We start from the raw sequence: 21735 nt of genomic DNA on the forward strand, positions 1-21735 counted from the left end.
TGGAATTTTCTTAAATTATTTATTAAGAATAAAAAATTATGGGGCGAATTATGGATTAAGGATCAATAATATTTATTTAAAAATCCTCTCCAATTTCTCATTGAAATTCTCGACCACCATGAGTTTCTTGTGAAGAAATTTCAGGCCACCTTGTGTCCTTCCACCGCTATGCCGTCGGACGCTATACCGTCACCGGATTTTGGAAATTCGGAGTGCGCAATCTCAACGCACAAATCCATTGCGATTTATAGTGCAATCCAAGCGAGGAAAACAGTCTTCGATCGTAGGACCTAATTAGGCGATCAAAAGAGAAGAGCCGTTCCTAGGGATATACAAGAAGAGCTATATCCGCCTAAAAACCTTTATAGTTAGGAGTACAGCGTTGGGAACACAAAGGTATAATTCTGTATACCCTATGAAGTTTTTAAACACACGACGCCCAAGAACAAATTTTTTAAACTTCCGCTGCGTCTTGGGTGCGAGAATACGATGTCCCAACAATGAAGACTGCTCAGAGCCGTCAGAAAAGTTATGTGGATAAGCGACACAAAGATCTAGAGTTTGCATTGGGTGACCATGTATTTGTGAAAGTTGAAGCTATGAAGGCCGTAATGAGATTTGGCAAGAAGGGCAAACTCAGTCCTAGGTTCACAGGACAATTTGAGATTCTCGATAGAGTTGGAACACTAGCTTACAAAGTTGCACTTCCACCAAATCTGGCTGGAGTACATAATGTGTTTCATATCTCGATGATGCGTAAGTACGTGTCGAAATCTTCACATGTGCTGAATTATGATCCTTAGCAGTTGACACCGAATATGTCATACGAAGACAAGACTACTCAAATTCAGGATAGACAGGAAAGGAGACTCCGGAACAAAGAAATTTAGATGGTCAAAGTCAATTGGTTAAATCATTCGGAGGAGGAAGCTACTTGGGAGACTGAGACTGAGATGAAGAGTCGCTACCTGGAGTTATTTGGTGAGTTTTAAATTTCGAGGACAAAATTCTAATCAGTGAAGGAGGAATTGTAAGGTTCAAAAATGTTATGACGTAATCTAACTGTATGCAAAGGCAAAATGCCTAATTAAATTATTTTAATTACAATAATGTATGTCTAAAATCATGATTATATGTTTAAGTAGAAAAGTTTAACCTGATTGCTTATTATTGGGCTTTTAGCATTTTTCAATACTCGATCGAGAAACGAAGACCGGGGACTGGTTAAGGAAAATATTTTATTAAATAATTATTTTTAATTATTTAATATATTTATTATGTAATTTTCGAAATTGAGGTGTTTTAGGATATTTTTACGCGTCGAATTATAGTTTAAACCGATAATCGATTTTTGGCAAAATTAAAAACCTTTTGAGGGATCGAGATATTTTTGAAAACTTATCAAAACGAAATATTTTACTACACGTTATCGGACTTGATGGACCTGTTATATTATGATTTTGGGCCAAGGTCACTACCTTTTTTATTTAAAAGTTTAGGCTCAATATCCCATCATATTTTTTTATTATTTTCACTCAAAAACCCTAGTCCCTCCCCCACCCCTCTCAGAGATTCACACACTCACTCACACAATAGGTTTTGTGGCCGATTTTTTCAAGGGAATTCATAAGAAACATCGTCTCGTCCCTCTATTGTTCGTCTCTCGTATCGTTTGCGCAAATATTTGAGCGTTTAGACGCAAAGGCACGCCCTATACCCTCGTTTTCATCATCATTCACATCAATATACGTGTACTTGTGTGTTTGTACATGATTAATGGCCGATCTACTTATCTATGCACATATCGATCGAAATACATGGAAAACCCCTCATTTTTCTTCATTTTATCTCACGTTTTTGGCATGGTTTTTAAGGGCTGCCAGGTCTCGATGGTTAAGGGTTGTTTTACAGTAGGATGAAGGTGTTTAAGATGCAAGGATCGGGTCTGGAACAGGTGGTGTAGGAGGCCGATCGCGATTTCATGGTTTGGGGCGTGATTTTGTCTTGTTCGAGTAAGGGAGAGAGACGCATGTGTACGGGTCAAACCAGTCCATGGTACAGACCCTGGTGGGTCTGAGTCATGGTCCAGGACGGCTCAAGCATGGCTGGTCAAAGCCTAGGGGCCGATCGTGAAGCTATGAGCAAAGGGGGTGTTCGATTGTTGCATGTTTGGTCTAATCTTGCACATACTCGTGCATGGGGCTGTAGCCATGAGCTAGGTCAGTCCAGGATGGTTCAGTCAAGTCTTAGAAGGGTCTGGTTTGGGTCTGGTCTCGACAATTTTGGGATAGGGTCGAAATTTTGAAGCTAAAGTAAGCTAGGGTTTCCAGCCTTAAGTGCAGAATTTTTCCAGCAGAATTTCAGAGGGTTTTTAAAGGTCTTAATTGTTCTGGTCTTGGTTGTTTAATGTATGGTTAGGTGCTATTAAGCCATGGTTAAAATTTAGGAAATTTTGGTTGAGTTTCGGGTTAAAATCGAGACCTCGGTCCGAGTTTTAAAACGAATTATGAAACTTATCCAATGAGCATGGGTTTATGAATAAGAAAAGATTTAGAGTGTGTTTTTAGGTGTTTGGTAAGTGTGGATGGATTCGGGTCGAAGTTCTAAGGTCCAGGGGAAAATTTGTCAAATTAGGGTTTCATGAGCAAAATAGTCATTTTGACCTGAAGTTAAGTTAGCAGTCCTGACAATGTCCTGATAACTGAAAGTTTATGTTTAAAAATGTTTACTTTGACTTAATATGGATTTTTATGTAAAATTTTAATGAATACGTTGTATGCTTGGTTTCACGAAATTGTTTTATGCATGAATTTATAAGTGATGGACATGATAAAATGTTTTGAAGGTGGTGATTTGATTGTGAGGTGTAGAGCACAAAAATCAGTACACGTAAACCCTTGCATTTATTAAATGGTTAAAATTATTTATTTAATTTTAAAATAATTTTTAACCATGCATGATTTACTGATTCGCATTATTTTAAATTGTTACATGTTTATTTGATGCACGTTAAAAATGTTTTCTTGAGTTTTGTGTTTCAGGCGAATATTCGATGCGGGATCGCGAAAAGAGACCGGTGACGATGTAGGCGATTTATGAAAATGTGGTATTTTATTTCAAGTCAAGAAAATTGTTATTTTAAATGATTTTTTGAATTTAAGCACTTTAAAACCTAATTTAATTTATTAGGTGATTTTGAGATTTTTAAGCTTTTCCAAAAAAATTGCTAAGTTGAGTTGTGAGGATTTCAAACCTTTTAAATTAGTTTATAAATCTTTTAGTGGGGTTAAGTAATTAGATTAGTATTATTTTTATTACTAATTATTTACCTAAGTATGTTTAGCCCCTAATTATTTTCCTACACATACACACACTCACGCAAACACACGTTTCAAAAATTTTGGAGGAGAGCTAGGGTTCTAAATTCTCAGCAGCAGCAGCCCCTTTCCCCTTGCAAAATTTCTGAAGATTTCTTTGATTTTTTTAGTAGCAAAATCGGGCCTCAAGTCGCCCGAATCACTTCTCGCACCGCCTCGTTCGGTATTCGCCGTATCGTGAGTTTTAAAGATTAAAGTCATGTATATTCTTTTATTTTTGTATCGATCATGTCGTAGTAAGTATTTCGATGCGTATTGTATGCAAAATCCATGTATATTGTGCAAAAGTTTGTGCAAAAATGATTTGAAACAATTTTGGATCAAAATTTTAGATCTCAAAAACGAGTCTGCTGTCACTTCGAGTACTGTGAATTTTTGGTCGACTTTCTGGAAAAAACTTTCAACATACAAAACGTAGTACTTTTTGATACATTCGATTTGACAGTAAAATCGTAATTTTTGGACAAGATACGAGTGAGTTATGATCATTCTCGTGTGACTGCTCAAACTATGATGTTTAAAAATATGTTATTCATGTTCCTTGAGTTATCTGGTTGCAGGCTTCGTTGGAAATCACCGAGTGGTCATTGCTACGTAGGTTGTGTCATGTGTTGGGATCAGTCATCTTTCGATGTTTCGTTTCGAGTTAGGATGGGTTTGGTTGCATTAGAAGGCATAGGGAAGTAAATGGTAGAAAATGACATTTTGAGGTTTGGTTCGTGCAGCAGCATTGTACTAGGAGTGCTGCAGCTTCGCGTTGTGGCACAGCAGGGTTGCACCTAGGCGCTTGACAGGCGCTGCAGCGCTACTCCTCAGCGCCTAGGCGTTGGTTCAGGGGCTTTTGAGCTTTAAGTTTAGGTGCTATTTCTTCATTTAGGTATTAATACGTCGTTATGTCCAAGATCTATGAGAGTTAGACTAGTTGTTAAGAGTCTTGAATGGGAATCTTTGAGTCATGGTACAAACGCGGTTTGAGTTTTCCATTGTTTGGGAAATTTTTATACTTCACATTAGGATTTGGTTCTGGGTTCGATGTCATGGTTTAGTATGTTGAGTAAACGTGGTCAAGTCCCGAGTGATCTAGAAGGTCATAAGTTATTTAATTACCTTGGTGGTGAGTTTGATTGGTACGATTATGTTATGTAATTTTTAGTTGTTGGAATAATTTATTAGTATGTACGTGCAGCAGTAGCCCAAGCGGAGGTCCAACGAATCCCTCAACGCTAAGCAAGTATGTTTGACGTGGAAAAGAAAATATTTTATGTTTTTGAGGTATTCTAATTGTCTTGTGACCAAATATGAACGGGTTTGAAATTCGGAGAACATGTCCAGGGACCTTTCCACCTCGGTAAAGTATGACCGGGTTTGATCAGGATTGGAAAGTGGAAAAGTATGACCATGGACCAATCCACCCGGTACAGTATGACCATGGATCTTATGTATGTGATAGTGGACATCTCTGTTAGCCCAGTACTGTAGTTTAATCTAATCAGGCGCACTATGTTATGGGTAACATATCTATACGCAAAATGATGATGATGATGCATGTTTAAGTATGTATGATGCAAGTACGTTTATGAAAATGTTTATGAAATGATGGCACGTCTATGCTATGCCAGTATGTTCAAAGTTAAGTTGAGGACGTGTTTGAGGAGGTGAGAGGCGGGGACCAGTGAGTTAGCTCGGACAGTGCGGAGGCCTAACCCGAGGACCGCTGTGGTTTTCAAGGATTTTATTTTATGCATGATAAAATTGTTTACTCGGATTTTAAATAATTACTTTATGTTATTTTAAAACAAGTACTTTTGCAAGCTCGTTACATTCCAAATATTTTGACAACCATTTTATTTGTATTGCATTTTGAAAGATGATTACTTATTTAAGAACATTTTTAATTTTTCGTAAATTTTAATTATGTTTAAAAAGTATTGTACGTTACATGAGGAATACGAATAAGAATACAACGACATGTAAGGCCAAGCTTCAGTTGAGTGGTGAGAGTATTGCTGATGTCTCCTGCCACCTGGTACCATGGTAATACGTAAGATTGATCAATCGACAAACAGCTGATACGAAAGTCACAATTAATGATCTGAAATCGTTTAAGGGGAAAACATATATGTATTTGTGGACAGGAATTGAATATGTTTATGCTTATGAAAGATCTTGAAAATTGTGTTAATTACTGTACTTTCCACTGTTGAATGTTGTGTATATGTATATTTTTTTAATAATGGTTAAGGTTTGTTGACTCTTTAGACTCACTAGGTATGATTGATGCAAGTGAGCAAGAGTTTAAGGAGACAGGAGGTGCAAATGACTTATCTGGCGGAGCTGGAGGTATACGAGAACCCGAGGACCTTGTGTTATTTTCCGCAAATATGATCTTTGAGGATATTTTTAAACTGCATTTTTTAAACGGTTCATGATTTCAATGTGGTTATGATTTTACAGATTGTAGCATCTTACTTGATGCTTTTGTTTTTGCACAGTAGATGCGTAGAGGTGGTTCATTTTTATGATTTTAACCGCAATAATTTATTCGGTAGCTAAATTTATTTTAATAGCATGTTTCAAATTTTCATACGTATGGGCGTATGTATATGCTTCGGCCGTTGGCTAAATTATTTAAAAAAATAATTCAGTAGATGTTTAGGGTTGTTTCACTATCTCCGCTTAAATTCTGAAATAATTTGGTGTCCATCATCTTAGAACGTAAAGGTAGCAACTCTATATGTCATATGCATGAATTTGGATCCACCCAATAATATTTTGAATGTCAAAACTAAAATGTATTCGAAAATTTTAAAATTGTTTGGAGGAACTGGGATAATATCTGAAATATTGATTATGGATGAACTGATGTTATAATTGTACATAACAATACGATTAATGATAAAATAAATTATACTTCATATAATATTTGGAACAATGCATACCGATCTCGCAGAGATAAAGTTAAAAGAAAACAAAACATCTAAAACATGTAATGTGTTACAATTTTCTTAAAATATATTCATTCCCTCTTACAATGCTCCGAGGTTCACTATAGATAATTGTTTCCCGGGATACAACGGTGATACTTGAAACAACTTAGCACAAAGTTTGATATAGGCGAACTGAACAATACTTGAAATTTAAAACGATTTAGAAACAATAGCAGTGACATAATTAAAGAGAAGAAGAAAGTTCAGAGAGAAAGCTCTGAAAGTTCTTTCAAGTTATTCATTTGAAAATGAGGAAGATGTGTGTAAATTGATAAGTGGAAGAATTTCATTTAATTTATATGTTAATCCATTTGAATTATGTTAGTTCCGGACATAATTATGCTTGGTATTTTTGTTTTTGTGTCGTGCAGGAGATAAACCACTTATGGACAAATGATGGCGATTAGGAGCATGTTTTTATTGTGAACTGCGATGGATTAGAGCGACAGAGCCAAGGAACTAGTGCCACAGTGCTAATATCCCACACCAAAGAACAAGCACCTAGGCGCTGTGCCTAGCGCCGCGGCTCAAGAATCACCACAGAGCTAGTGCAACGTACCGTACTTTTAAACATACTTAAAATTTGCGGAAAATAAAAAACAAATTCTTAACTAAGTAATTCTCCTTCAAAATGCCATAAAAATAAATGCTTGAACAAATATTTGAAATGTAAACGAACTTGCAACGAGTATTTGTTTAAGACAACATAAGGTAATTTCATTAAAAATCAGAGTAAACAATTTTATCATGCATAAAACTCTTGAAACTAAAGCGGTCCTTGGGTTAGGCCTCCGCACAGTCCGAGCCAACTCACTGATCTCCGCCTCTCGTCTCCTCATACTCGTCCTCACCTGTATCGATCAAGTCTAGTGAGTCTAAATACTCAACATGTATAAACTGAGAATAACGAGTAATACGTAATAACTCCACATGCATTTTAAAGTAGTTCATACATACTTAAAACCTGAACCTACTTACATAACCATAGACGTGCCAATATTTCATAAACGTGCTTGCAACATACATAATTTAACATACATAGTCATCATCATTTTGCGTAGAGATATGTTTCAAAGAAAGTGACTCATAACATAATACGCCTGATCAGACTAAACCACAGTACTGGGCTGGCAGGGATGTCCACTGCCATATACATAAGATCTCCGGTCATGCTTTACCGGGTGGATTGGTTCCTGGTCATGCTTTACCGCTTCCCAATCCTGATCATAACCCGATCATGCTTTACAGGGGTAGAGATGTCCCCGGATACGTTCTCCAGCTTCCAAACCCGTTCATAATTGGTCACAAGACAAATCGTATACCTCAAAAACATAAAACATTTTCTCTTTGCACGTCGAACATACTTACAAAGCGTTGAGGGCTTCGTTGGATCTCGCTTGGGCTACTGCTGCACATACATACTAATAGATTATTCCAACAACTTAAAATTCCATAACTTAAACGTACCAATCAAAATCACCGCCGAAGTAATTAAATAACTTATGACTTTCTAGACCACTCGGGACTTGACCACGTTTAATCAACATACTAAACCATGACCTCGAACCCCGAAACAATCTTGACATGGAGTATGAACATTTTCCAGGCAATGGAAGACACGGACCTCTTAAACCATAGTTCAACGTTCCCTATTCAAACTTCGTAACGCCTAATCTAACCCTCACTAAGCTTGAACATAACTATGTATTAATACCCAAATAAAGCAATAGCACCTAAACTTGAAGCTCGAAGACCTTTGAACCAGCACCTAGGCACTGAGGTGTAGCGTTGCAGCGCTTGGTCAAGCGCCTAGGCGCTACCAACTAGCCCCTCGGCGCTACACTGAACGAAGCTGCGGCACTGCAATTGCAAGGCTGTGGCGCTAACCCTACGCACACCAAACTCCAAAGATGTCATGTTCTACCCATTCGCTTCCCTACGACTTCTAATGTAACCGAACCCGTACCAACTCGAAACAAAACACCGATTAGTGTTTGACCACAACCAATGACATACCTAAACGCAGCAATGATCACCCGGTGATTCACAAAAAATCATGCAACCAATAAAACTAAAGAAACATGAAGAACATATTTTATAACATCATAGTTTGAGCAGTCACACGAGAATGATCATAACTCACCCGTTCTTGTCCAAAAATTACGAATTTACTATCAAATAAAAGGTACCAAAAAGTACTATGTTTTACATGTTGAAAGGTTTTTCAGAAAACCGACCAAAAATTAGCAGAGAGATCTAAACACTTGTTCAAAATCGTTTCAACCATTTTTACTCAAACTTTACATAACATAAACAAAATTTTACACACAATAAGCATCAAAATACTTACTACGACAAGATCAATGTAGAAAATAAAATAATATACATGCCTTTGCGTTAAAACGCACGAAGATAACGAATATAAACGCGGTGGATTATGAGAGATGACCGGGAGACGCTTGCTACACGATTTCTTGTTAGAAAATGAACGTAAATCCCCAGAAATTTGCAAGGGGAAGGGGTGGCTGCTGCTGAATATTAAGAACCCTAGTTTCCTCTCAAAAAAAAAAAAGAAGAAATAAATCAATGTGTGAGTGTGTGTGCCGATTGTGTATGAAAAACGAGTATCAAATTTATTAAACATAAAACTCAAGAAAACATTTTAACGTGCATCAAATAAACATGTAATAACTTAAAATAATGCAAATCATAAATCATACATCATAAAAAATTTATTTTAAAAATTAAATAAGTAATTTAACAATTAAATAAATGCATGATTTTGGGCTTTGCAATTCCTCCTCCACTTAAATAAATTTCATCATCGAAATTAAATCTTACCAAATAACTCTGGGTAGCGACTTCTCATATCTGCTTCGGCCTTCCATGTGGCCTCTTCCAATGATTGGTCCAGCCACTGGACTTTGACCCACTTGGTCACTTTGTTCCGGAGTCTCCGCTCCTGTCTGTCTAGAATTCGGACAGGTCTTTCTTCATCTGATAGATCTGGAGCAAGCTGCAACAGTTCATAACTCAAAACATGCGAAGGATTTGTCATATACTTCCTCAGCATTGAAACGTGAAACACATTGTGTGCTCCAGCCAGATTCGGCGGTAGAGCTACACGATAAGCAAGTGTCCCAACTCTGTCAAGAATTTCGAATGGCCCAATGAATCTCGGACTCAGCTTGCCTCTCTTCCCAAACCTCATAACCCCCTTCATAGGTGCTATCTTCATGAATACATGATCTCCTACGACAAATTCGAGAGGGAGCCATACCTATAGATGATTGGAAACTGTTGTTGTAGGTGAACTCCACTCGAGGTACCTTCGATTTCCAATTCCCTTGGAAATCGATCACACATGCTCGTAACAAATCTTCCAAAATCGGAATCACTCGCTCAGACTGGCCCTCTGTCTGAGGGTGGAATGCCGTACTAAATAGCAACTTTGTCCCCATGGTTGCGTGTAAACTCTTCCAAAAGGATGATGTGAATCTCAGGTCCCTGTCAGACACAATAGAAACTGGGATCCCGTGCAATCGGACTATCTCTGATGTAGAGCTCTGCATACTGTGTCATGGAGAAAGTCGTCTTCACCGGTAAGAAGTGTGCCGAATTAGTAAGTCGATCCACTATAACCCAAATGGCATTAGATCCCCTGACTGACCTCGGCAAACCGACAACGAAATCCATGGTGATATTCTCTCATTTTCACTCGGGAATAGGGAGCGGCTTAAGCATCCCTGGTGACATCTGATGTTCTGCTTTCACTTGCTGACAAGTGAGGCATTCAGATACAAATCGACAGATATCCCACTTCATTCCTGGCCACCAATACAGCATCTGTAAGTCCTTGTACATCTTGGTACCCCCTGGATGGATAGAATATGGAGATGTATGTGCCTCTGTCAAAATATCCTCTCTGATCGAATCAATGCTAGGCACCTACATCCTTCCTTTGTATCTAACAATCTCATCGGACACTGAGTAGAGTACACTGTCCTTGGCTTCATCCTTTAGTCTCCATTTCTGTAACTGTTCATCTGCAGCCTGGCCTCTACGGATTCGGTCTAGAAAAGAAGACTGGACTGTCAGATTAGACAACTTGGGAGCTCTGCCCTTAGGGTAAACTTCTAGGCCAAAACTCTAAATCTCTAACTGAATAAATCTCTGAGCTGACAGCTGTGCTATGACTGCTACTTTCCTGCTCAAAGCATCTGCCACAACATTAGCTTTCCCGGATGGTAGCTGATTTCGCAATCATAGTCTTTAACTAACTCCAACCACCGTCTTTGTCTCATGTTCAGCTCTTTCTGTGTAAAGAAGTACTTTAGACTCTTGTGATCAGTGAATATATGACATTTCTTGCCATACAAATAGTGTCTCCATATCTTCAATGCAAAGACAACGGCAGCTAACTCGAGGTCATGAGTCGGGTAGTTCTTCTAACGTACTTTCAACTGTCTGGAGGCATATGTCATGTTGCATCGATAATGCGCCTAAACCGAGCTTATAAGCATCTCTGAATAAACTAAATTGCCTTGCCCTGATGGCATGGCTAAAACTCGCGTTGTGATAAGAGCTTGCTTCAAAGTATCGAAGCTCTTCTGACATTCTTCACTCCATACAAATTTAGCATTATTTTTAGTCAATGAAGTGAGTGGCACTGCAATCGAGTAAAACCTCTTAATAAATTTCATGTAGTAGCTTGCCAAGCCTAGGAAACTATGGATCTCTGACGCGCTCTTCGGCTCAACCCATTCTTTTACTGCTGCCACTTTAGCTGGATCCACCTCAATGCCACTGCTAGATATGACATGTCACAAAAATGTTACTTTCTCCAACAAGAATTCACACTTACTGAATTTTGCAAACAACTTGCGACTCTGCAAGACTTGCAAAACTGTACCCAAATACTGACTGTGTTCCTCATGGCTCTTCGAGTAAATAAGAATGTCGTCAGTGAATACTATGACGAACTGATTTAAGTAGAACTGAAATACTCGATTCATTAGGTCCATAAAAATTGCTGGAGCATTCGTCAGTCCAAATGACATCACTAGGAACTCATAGTGTCCATATATAATTCTGAAGGCTGTCTTATGAACATCTGCATCATTTACCTTCAGTTGATGATACTCAACACGTAGATCTATCTTAAAGAACAATGTAGCTCCCTGCAACTGATCAAATAAGTCCTCGATCCTTGGTAATGGGTATTTGTTCTTGATCATTACCTTGTTCAAGTCTCGGTAATCAATACACAACCTCATGCTTACATCTTTCTTCTTTACGAAGAGCATTTGTGGGCCCCAAGGTGAGAAAGTAGAGCGGATGAATTCTGTGTCTAGGAGCTCCTGAATTTGCTGTTTGATCTCTAACATATCTGCTGGAGCCAAATGGTACGATGCCTTAGAGATTGGCACAGTGCCTGGCACAAGGTCAATGGCGAACTCCACCTCTCTCTCTGGTGGAAGGCCTGTGTCGTCGTCTAGGGAAAACATCAGGAAAATCTCTGACAATTGGTACATAAGATATTGACAGGGTGGGTGCATCAAATGTTGATATAATACTGGCCAAAAATGCCTGACACCCCTTATCAATAAGTCTTTGTGCTTGCATGCAAGAGATCATGCGAGGGAAACTTCTCCACCGGTCTAGCTAAAAAAAAAATTGCTCCATGCCCAACAGTCTTACCAACACTGACCTTTTCTGAAAGTCAATTAGAACTATGTTCTTCATCAGCCAGTCCATCACTAAGATAACATAAAACTCTGGCATTGGCAACACAATCAGATTGGCGTAAATTAGGTGGCCCTGTAGTTCAAGATCGATATATCTAAAAACTCTAGTAGCTGATAACTCCTCCCCTGATGGGACTGTCACGGAGTACCTCACGTCGACTCCAATTGACATGACATTCAAATAATTAGCGAACATCTCCGAGATAAAAGAGTGAGTAGCCCCGGAATCTAACAAGGCCTTCGTGGCTACTCTCTTTATGAAGATATTTCCTCAGGGACGTTAACACAAAACATAAACTTATACCCCGAAATACTAATCTTAGCCTCATGCATAGTTGGAAAACTCTATCCAAGGTCTCCAAAATACGAAACAACATGCTAATATCCCCAAGTAAAATTTGAAGCATGCATGACCAAAAATAAATACTGTGCTGAATTAAATAGGCTACCAGTCAGTAGAGTCGTGTCTGGGTTCGCCTCCTCAGCATGCATGACGAACACTCTCCCCTGGGTTGGTTGCCTCCACAGCGGGCAGTCCTTCAGCATATGATCACTGGCACCACACTTGAATAATTTTCCCAAACGCCATAAACATTGCCCAATATGTTGACGGTTTCATTTCAGGCACGGTGGGTACTCACCAGGCTTCTGAGGAGCCTTCTTTTGCGGCGTAGGACCCTTGCCTTTCGGCGGTCCTTGAAACGACCTCTTTCCATACTGTCCCTGAAAAGGCCTCTTGAATTGTTGTTGTTGCTGCTGTGAGTGATGCTGCTGGGGCGCCTGATAGGGCCTCTTGTCCTGCCTGTCATTCTCAATGTCTTTCTAGCCTTGTTCTACCGCCAAGGCTCTTGACATGACAATAGCATAAGTAGTAGGACCAGCCACATGAACATAACGGCGCAAGATCGGCCGTAAACCATCAATGAAATGCCTCAGCTTCTCCCGGACATCATTCGCAATTAGGGGCACGAAGTGACACCCCCTCTCAAACTTCCTTACAAATTCTGCCAAGTTGCTGTCTCCCTGTCTCAAAGTCATAAACTTCCTGGTCAGGCGAGAGTGTACTTCCTCTGTGAAGTACTTGGATTAAAACACTTCCTTGAAACCCTTCCAAGTAAGGGTCTGCAAATTCACTGTCACATACGCGCTCTACCACCACAATCTAGCGTCTCCTGTCAATAGAAAAGTGGCTCACCTAACTCTGTCTGAATCCTGTAGTTCCATAAATGTCAATAACACCTCGATGGACTTGATCCATCCCTCAGCTATCATCGGGCCGGTAGTCCTTTGGGTCCATCCGCTTGAACCTCTCATACACTGCCTCTGGCCTGGGCCTCACCCCCGTATCTACTTCAGCATTGTTCCTGGCAAACTGTGCGAAGAACTGAGTCATCCATGCAAGCATTTTTGCCTGAATATCTGGCGGTGGGCAAGGGGGACTCGCCCTCTCCCCATCCTGAGCCTCTCCATCCACTTCACCAACTCCACGTGTGTGGGGATCCGGACGCTAATTAATTTCTTAATCATCTTTGGGAATGATTAGATCAATTGGATAAACAGGGTCTAATTTTTTTTTTAAAATACCAAATGCGGAAACGTAATGTAATTGATCTGATATACATATCAAAGTAAAGTACATGTCTTGTACTCAATACATTAAAATAAAACTAGGGTTCAACTACTATATATCAAGTGCTTAAGCCTATCTACTTCTGATCCGGATCTCCCCGCTAACTTGTCCTCTCATTCTCTTCGTGACCCTGATCATGTCCCACCTGTTGTCATGCAGACATACAAACAAGACAACAGCCGGATAACTCCGGTGAGAATATAATCCCAGTATAAACAATGAATACATGCAATCATATAACAAATATAAAAGCATGGAACAGATATCAATAGCATGTATCAAATCAGAAAGACATGTATCGATATAAAGCTGTAAATAAACTCCAGACTCATCATCTCCGACTCGACTCATTTCTAATCTAGGGATCCCGGTTTATGGACATTGTCTCATCGAATATCAACGATAGAAGCCGATCTGCTCCTAAGCAAACATCGATATAAACCAAACATCCAGTGTCTTGGCATATCCGCCAAGGACTTGGCATATCCGCCAATGACTAGGCATCTACGCCTATGACTCGGTACACGCTTTGCTATAACTCAATAGACTAAGCATATCAATATCAGGAATTGCAAACATCAATGCAATAAATAAAGTATGTGATTTTTGGGAAACTCGAGTCCAATCTGACTCAAGTCGATCTCCCGATTAACATTGATTTATACTTTTCTCTCTGTCAGGTTTCTGACTCTGTTGAAATCTCGAATTCGAAGCTGTCAATATCAAATCTGAAATGACATATTTGATAGGTACAATATCAATATACCCCTCAATAATTACTAGATACAATCAGAACTCAATCAAATTCTGTTTCAACAGCATAACTGCACAATCTCAATATACCCAGTGATACAAACCAACATATATCAATTCCCACAACTCAGAATCAATAACAATACAAATCTGATATCAAATATCAATCAAATCTATTCAAAAATCATAACAATCCCATACGGTATCTGTTCTTCAATCCAGTTTCGATTATACGATGTCTAACATATCAAGAACACCATATATGAATACGATGTCTAACATATCAAGAACACCATATATGAATCATGTCCGATTCTTTCAATATCATATTTTCAAATCATAAAGAAAATCAATAAAACTTACGATCGGGTGAAGCCGCTAACACGAGGATCACAGAAATATATTCAGATCAAAATTCAGACGGACGGATTTTGCGTAACCTTCAAATTCCTAACATAAAAGGCGTAAGGATTTCTGGAGGATTTTCTCGAGCTTCTTTTTGTTCTTCTCATTTCTTTTACTGAAGGAAATGAATGATTATACATATATATACATCCACTTGCATGCTGAAGAAATGTGTCTCATTCTTCTTTCATTTCAGTCGGTGCTCAGGCGGTCAAAAACTACCGCTCGGGTGCCAAACCTTCTGTCCAAGTACTCGGCTTATCATCCACTGGCGCTCGGGCGGTCAAAAACTACTGCTCGGGCGCCAGACGTTCTGTCCGAATGGTAAACTTATGGTGCACTGGTGCTCGGGCGGTCTTTTCCTACCGCTCGGGCGCCAGATGTTCTGTCCAACATCTTGGCTTATAATGCACCGACGCCCGGCTTCTTCACTTGAATTCCTACAACCTCAATTATGTCAATTAATCAATGTCTGATTACAGTGATTAAATCTCGGGCATTACATTTCTCCCCCCCTAAGATACAATTTCGTCCTCGAAATTACAGGCAGTCAAATCATATCAGAAAGAAATGTATAACAGAAGCTGAATATAAAACTCACATCAATGAAACAACTCTGGAAATCTCTGTCTCATGTCTGATTCAGTTTCCCAGGTAGCTTCTTCAATGCCATGATGACTCCACTGAACTTTCACAAGCGGAATAGTCTTCATCCTGGCTATTTTTCTTTACGATCGAGAATCTGAATCAGCTTTTCAAAGTAACTCAGTGTCTCATCCAGTTCGGCCTCGTCTGGCTGAATAACATGTGAACCATCAGAGATATATTTCCTCAATAATGATACATGAAAGACATAATGTATTCCAGATAAAGAAGGCGGTAAGGCGAGTCGATAGGCACGATCTCCTATCTTCTCGAGAATCTCGTACGGCCCAATATAACGAGGAGACAGCTTCCTTTTCTTGCCAAATCCGACAACTCCTCTGAAAGGTGAAATCTTCAAGAATACTCGGTCTCCCGCCTCAAATACCAACGGTCTACGTCGAACATTGGCATGTTTGGCTTGTCTATCTTGAGCTGCCTTCATCTTTTTCTGAATTAGCTTCACTTTTTCCGTCATATATCTGATCATATCAGGTCCAATCTCAGGAACCTCAGAGATATCATCCCAATACAGAGGGGATCTGCATTTCTTACCATACAACGCTTCAAACGTTGCCATCTCAATACTCATCTGATAGCTGTTGTTGTACGAAAACTCAAAAATGTAGCAATAAATCCTGCCAACTAGTGCTAAAATCAAGCACTACAGCTCTAAGCATATCCTCCAGTGTCTGGATAGTCCGCTCTGACTGTCCGTCGGTCTGAGGATGATATGCAGTACTCAGATGTAACTTCGTACCTAGAGCCTGCTGTAAACTCTGCCAGAAATGCGAAGTAAACTGAGGATCACGGTCTGAAACAATCGATTTCGGCACTCCGTGCAATCTGACCACTTCCCTGAGATAAATCTCTGCCATATGGTCATGTCGGTACGTCATCTTGTACGGAATAAAACATGCTGATTTGGTCAATCTGTCAATCACGACCCAAATCGCATCACAGCCTCGGGAGGATCTCGGTAGCTTCGTTACAAAATCCATGGAAATGTGATCTCATTTCCATTCAGGAATGGACAAACTCTGTAATAATCCTCTTGGTTTATTTCTCTCGGCTTTCACCTATTGGCAATTCAGACAATTTGATACAATCTCAGAAATATCAGCTTTCATCTGTTTCCACCAAAACTGTCTTTTCAAATCATTATATTTCTGCCACCAGGATGAATACTGAATCGACTGTTGTGTACTTCTGACAATATCTGTCGTTTCAAATCCAAAACATCTGGCACAACAAGACGATTATTCACATACAGTACACTGTCACGTACCTGATATTCAGATCGATGTCCTGTTCTGACCATCGATATCGAGTTTTGAACATTCTGATCAACTTTCTGAGCCGCTTTAATTCTAAAAATCAGCTCTGGTTCGACTTGAACAGCATAAAGTCTCAACGGTTTACAATCTGTCTAAAAGACCAATCCAGACAAACAGCAATCTTCAATCAAATTCGAAACACCAATCGTCGATAAGGATAAAGAACATACCTTTCAACTCAGTGCATCAGCTACTGCATTAGATTTCCCTGGATAGTACTTGATTTCACAATCAAAATCTTTAAGCAAATCAAGCCATCTTCGCTGCCTCATATTCAGCTCTGACTGTGAAAACAGATATTTTAAACTTTTATGATCAGAATAGATTTCAAACTTCTCACCGTATAGGTAATGTTGCCATATCTTCAACGCAAAGATGATGATTGTCAATTCAAGATCATGAATTGGGTAACGAGATTCATGTGGCTTCAACTGTCTCGAAGCATAAGCGATAACATGTCCTCGCTGCATCAAAACACAACCCAATCCTCTGTGAGAAGCATCGCAATAAACAACGAAATCACCAGTACCGGATGGAATAGTCAAGATCGGAGCACTGGTCAGTCTCTTCTTTAACTCAAGAAAACTGGACTCACAGTCTTCTGACCAAATAAATTGTCATTCTTCTGAGTCAGCTGAGTAATCGGTTTCGCAATACTCGAGAAATCTTTAATGAATCGTCGGTAATATCCTGCCAAACCCATGAAACTGCGTATCTCTGGTACAGATGTCGGTCTCGGCCAAGTGATCACAGCCTCAACCTTGCTAGGATTAACAGAAATCCCATCTCCAGATATAATGTGACCCAGAAATACAACCTGTCTCAGCCAAAATTCACATTTCGACAGTTTAACATATAATTTCTCAGCCCTCAGAGTTCTCAATACAATCCTCAAATGCTCAGCATGATCAATCATATTCTACGAATATATCAGAATGTCATCAATGAATATAATAACAAAATCATCAAGATATCTCTGGAATACTCGGTTCATCAGACCCATAAATACAGCTGGAGCATTAGTCAACCCAAACGACATGACAATAAACTCATAATGTCCATACCTGGTTCTGAACGCTGTCTTTGAGATATCAGAATCTCTGACTCTAAGCTGATGATATCCAGATCTCAGATCGATCTTGGAATATACAGAAGAACCCTGCAACTGATCAAATAAATCATCAATACGAGGCAAGGGATATTTATTCTTTACCGTAGCCTTGTTCAGTTGCCGATAGTCAATGCAAAGTCTCATAGAACCGTCTTTCTTTCTCACAAACAATACTGGAGCACCCCAAGGAGAAACACTCGATCTGATGTAACCCTTGGCCAGTAAATCCTCTAACTGTTCTTTCAACTCTTTCAATTCAATTGGTGTCATTCTGTACGGATCTCTAGAAATCGGAACTGTACCTAGCATCAACTCAATGCTGAAGTCTATCTCTCGAATCGGAGGCAAACCCGGAATCTCATATGGGAAAACGTCAGCAAACTCACAAACCACTGGCAAATCAGCCAATGATGGGCTCGATTTAGTAAATCAACTGAATAAACAAGGAATACCTCCGCTCCTTTCTGTAATAATCGAGTCATAGACAATACGGATATCAAAGGAATTCTCGATCTAGAACCCTTATCGTAAAATTTCCATTCTTCAGCCATGTCAGGTCTGAATCTCACAATCTTATGGAAACAATCAACGGTGGCTCTGTACTTGGTCAGCATATCAATACCGATAATGCAGTCAAAATCAGACAACCCAAGCACAATACAATCTAAATCAATCTCATGCCCATCATACTGTAGTATACAATGTCTCACAAACTTCACTGATATCAAACCTATCCCCAAAGGAGAAGAGACAGACACTACAGCAGATAAAAACTCAACAGGCAATGCATGACACAATGCAAATTGTTCAGATATGAATGTATGAGAAGCACCCGTATCAATCAATACGTATGCAGGATAACTACATAAAGAACAGTTACCTGCAATAACATCATCTGGTGCTTCCTGGGCCTGCTCCTCTGTCAAAGCAAATACTCTGGCATGTTGTCTCGGAGGCTGGCTCAAAGTCTGGCTTCCTCCTGACCTCTGCTGTGACGGAGTAGTAGTCGGTGCTGGCTGGAAGGAGTGAACAGTAGATGGTTGTCTATCTGTCTGATCCACTGATCCAGATGACTCTGCTCCCTGGGATACCTGGGATCCCTGGGAACTTCTCTGTGGACAGACTCTGGCAAAGTGTCCCTGCTGTCTGCATATACAGCAACTACCAATCACTCCTTTGCATTGCTCGGTTGGATGTCTCCCTCCGCAAGTTCTGCAATACAACCCAGTATAACTCTGTCTCTATCGAGAACCACCGGAGCTAGAAGAACTACTGCCAGACTTCTTAAACTGTTTTCCTCTGGCTTTCAGAAAATATTTCTTTCCACCACTGCTGCTGCCACTCTCAAATCTGGGAGGGGGTTGCTGTGGTCCCAGTGCTGGAGGAACATACGAAGCTCCTTTCTGTCTCATCAAACCTACTTCTGCTCCTTTGGCTCTATTCAGGGCATCAACAAAATTATTCGGTCGCCCGGTGTTCACCAATGTAAATATTTCGGAGTCCAATCCATTGATAAACTGATCGACAACGGCTTCGTCATTCTCAGCCACGTGTGGAGCAAATCTCAACAAGGTCGAGAACTTGGCCACATACTCCTCTATGTTCAATTGACCCTGTCTCAGATTGGCAAACTCTGCCCCCTTGTCTTTCCTGTACGACACTGGGAAAAATCTCTGATAAAACTCAGCTTTAAAGACATTCCAAGTGATATTCGTACCTCAATGCTCCAATGCTCTCTTTGTCGTGATCCACCAGTTCTTTGTAACGTCATGCAACTGGTGTCCAATCAATCAGACTCTGCGCTCATCTGTATAATCCAACAAATCAAACAGCATCTCAATATCATCTAACCAACACTCACAATCAACAGAAGTCTCTGTTTCTTTCAGGGTTGGCGGTTTAAACGACTGAAATCTTTTCAACAGTGTTTCCATCGGAGTTGCTGTTACATCCATCGAATTTGAAGAAGTACTACCCTGTTCTGGTACTCTTCGAGGAGGCATATCTGATTACCAAAAGGGTTAGTAACCAAATACAACAAACCGGTTTCAGTCCTCCTCCGATCATGTTACTGCTAAGCAAGAATCGGTTCTGAATCATTTTCAATAACACATATTTTCAATCAAATCAGATAATCAGGTAAACATGCATTTCAAAGCAGTAAAGCATACTATCATGCTAGCATGCAAGAGCAGGAAAGTAAACTCAATCTACCCCACTCAGTAGCTCCTATCTCAGTATAAGGAACATACTGCTCTGATACTACCTGCTGTGGGGATCCGGACGCTAATTCATTTCTTAATCATCTTTGGGAATGATTAGATCAATTGGATAAACAGGGTCTAATTTTTTTTTCAAATACCAAATGCAGAAACGTAATGTAATTGGTCTGATATACATATCAAAGTAAAGTACATGTCTTGTACTCAATACATTAAAATAAAACTAGGGTTCAACTACTATATATCAGGAGCTGAAGCTTATCTACTTATGATCCGGATCTCCACGCTAACTTGTCCTCTCATTCTCTTCGTGACCCTGATCCTGTCCCACCTGTTGTCATACAGACATACAAACAAGACAACAGCCGGATAACTCCGGTGAGAATATAATCCCAGTATAAACAATAAATACATGCAATCATATAACAAATATAAAAATATGGAACAGATATCAATAGCATATATCAAATCAGAAAGACATGTATCGATATAAAGCTATAAATAAACTCCAGACTCATCATCTCCGACTCGACTCATTTCTAATCTAGGTATCCCGGTTTCTGGACATTGTCTCATATATCGAATCTCAGCGATAGAAGCCGATCTGCTCCTAAGCAAATATCGATATAAACAAAACATCCAGTGTCTTGGCATATCCGCCAAAGACTTGGCATATCTGCCAATGACTAGGCATCTCCGCCTATGACTCGGTACACGCTTTGCTATAACTCAATAGACTAAGCATATCAATATCAGGAATTGCAAACATCAATGCAATAAATAAAGTATGTGGTTTTTGGGAAATTCGAGTCCAATCTGACTCCAGTCGATCTCCTGGTTAACATTAATTTATACCTTTCTCTCTGTCGGGTTTCTGACTCTGTTGAAATCTCAAATTCGAAGCTGTCAATATCAAATCTGAAATGACATATTCGATAGGTACAATATCAATATACCCCTCAATCAATACTGGATACAATCAGAACTCAATCAAATTTTGTTTCAACAGCATAACTACACAATCTCAATATACCCAGTTATACAAATCAACAGTTATCACTTCCCACAACTCAGAATCAATAACAATACAAATCTGATATCAAATATCAATCAAATCTATTCCAAAATCATAACAATCCCATACGGTATCTGTTCTTCAATCCGGTTTCGATTATACGATGTCTAACATATCAAGAACACCATATATGAATCATGTCCGATTCTTTCAATATCATATTTTCAAATCATAAAGAAAATCAATAAAACTTACGTTCGGGTGAAGCCGCTAACACGAGGATCACCGAAATATATTCAGATCGAAATTCAGATGGACGGATTTTGCATAACCTTCAAATTCCTAACATAAAAGGCGTAAGGATTTCTGGAGGATTTTCTCGAGATTCTTTTCGTTCTTCTCGTTTCTTTTACTGAAGGAAATGAATGATTATACATATATATACATCCACTTGCATGCTGAAGAAACGTGTCTCATTCTTCTTTCATTTTAGTCGGTGCACGGGCGGT

The 21735-nt window shown here is 39.5% G+C and overlaps 1 protein-coding gene across 1 annotated transcript in view; it reads left to right on the forward strand.

Annotated features, from left to right (window-relative positions):
• Positions 1 to 500: 500 nt before the first annotated feature.
• The window catches only part of LOC142532276 (uncharacterized), a 30149-nt gene continuing 8914 nt past the window's right edge, over positions 501 to 21735 (forward strand). The window contains exons 1-2 of the mRNA XM_075638597.1: positions 501 to 756; positions 5637 to 5717. Coding sequence (XP_075494712.1) covers positions 501 to 756; positions 5637 to 5717 — 337 coding nt within the window. The remainder of the gene's footprint in view (positions 757 to 5636; positions 5718 to 21735) is intronic.

The sequence above is a fragment of the Primulina tabacum genome, chromosome 18 (assembly GCF_025594145.1).
Source record: "Primulina tabacum isolate GXHZ01 chromosome 18, ASM2559414v2, whole genome shotgun sequence".
In the NCBI taxonomy this organism is placed as follows: domain Eukaryota; kingdom Viridiplantae; phylum Streptophyta; class Magnoliopsida; order Lamiales; family Gesneriaceae; genus Primulina; species Primulina tabacum.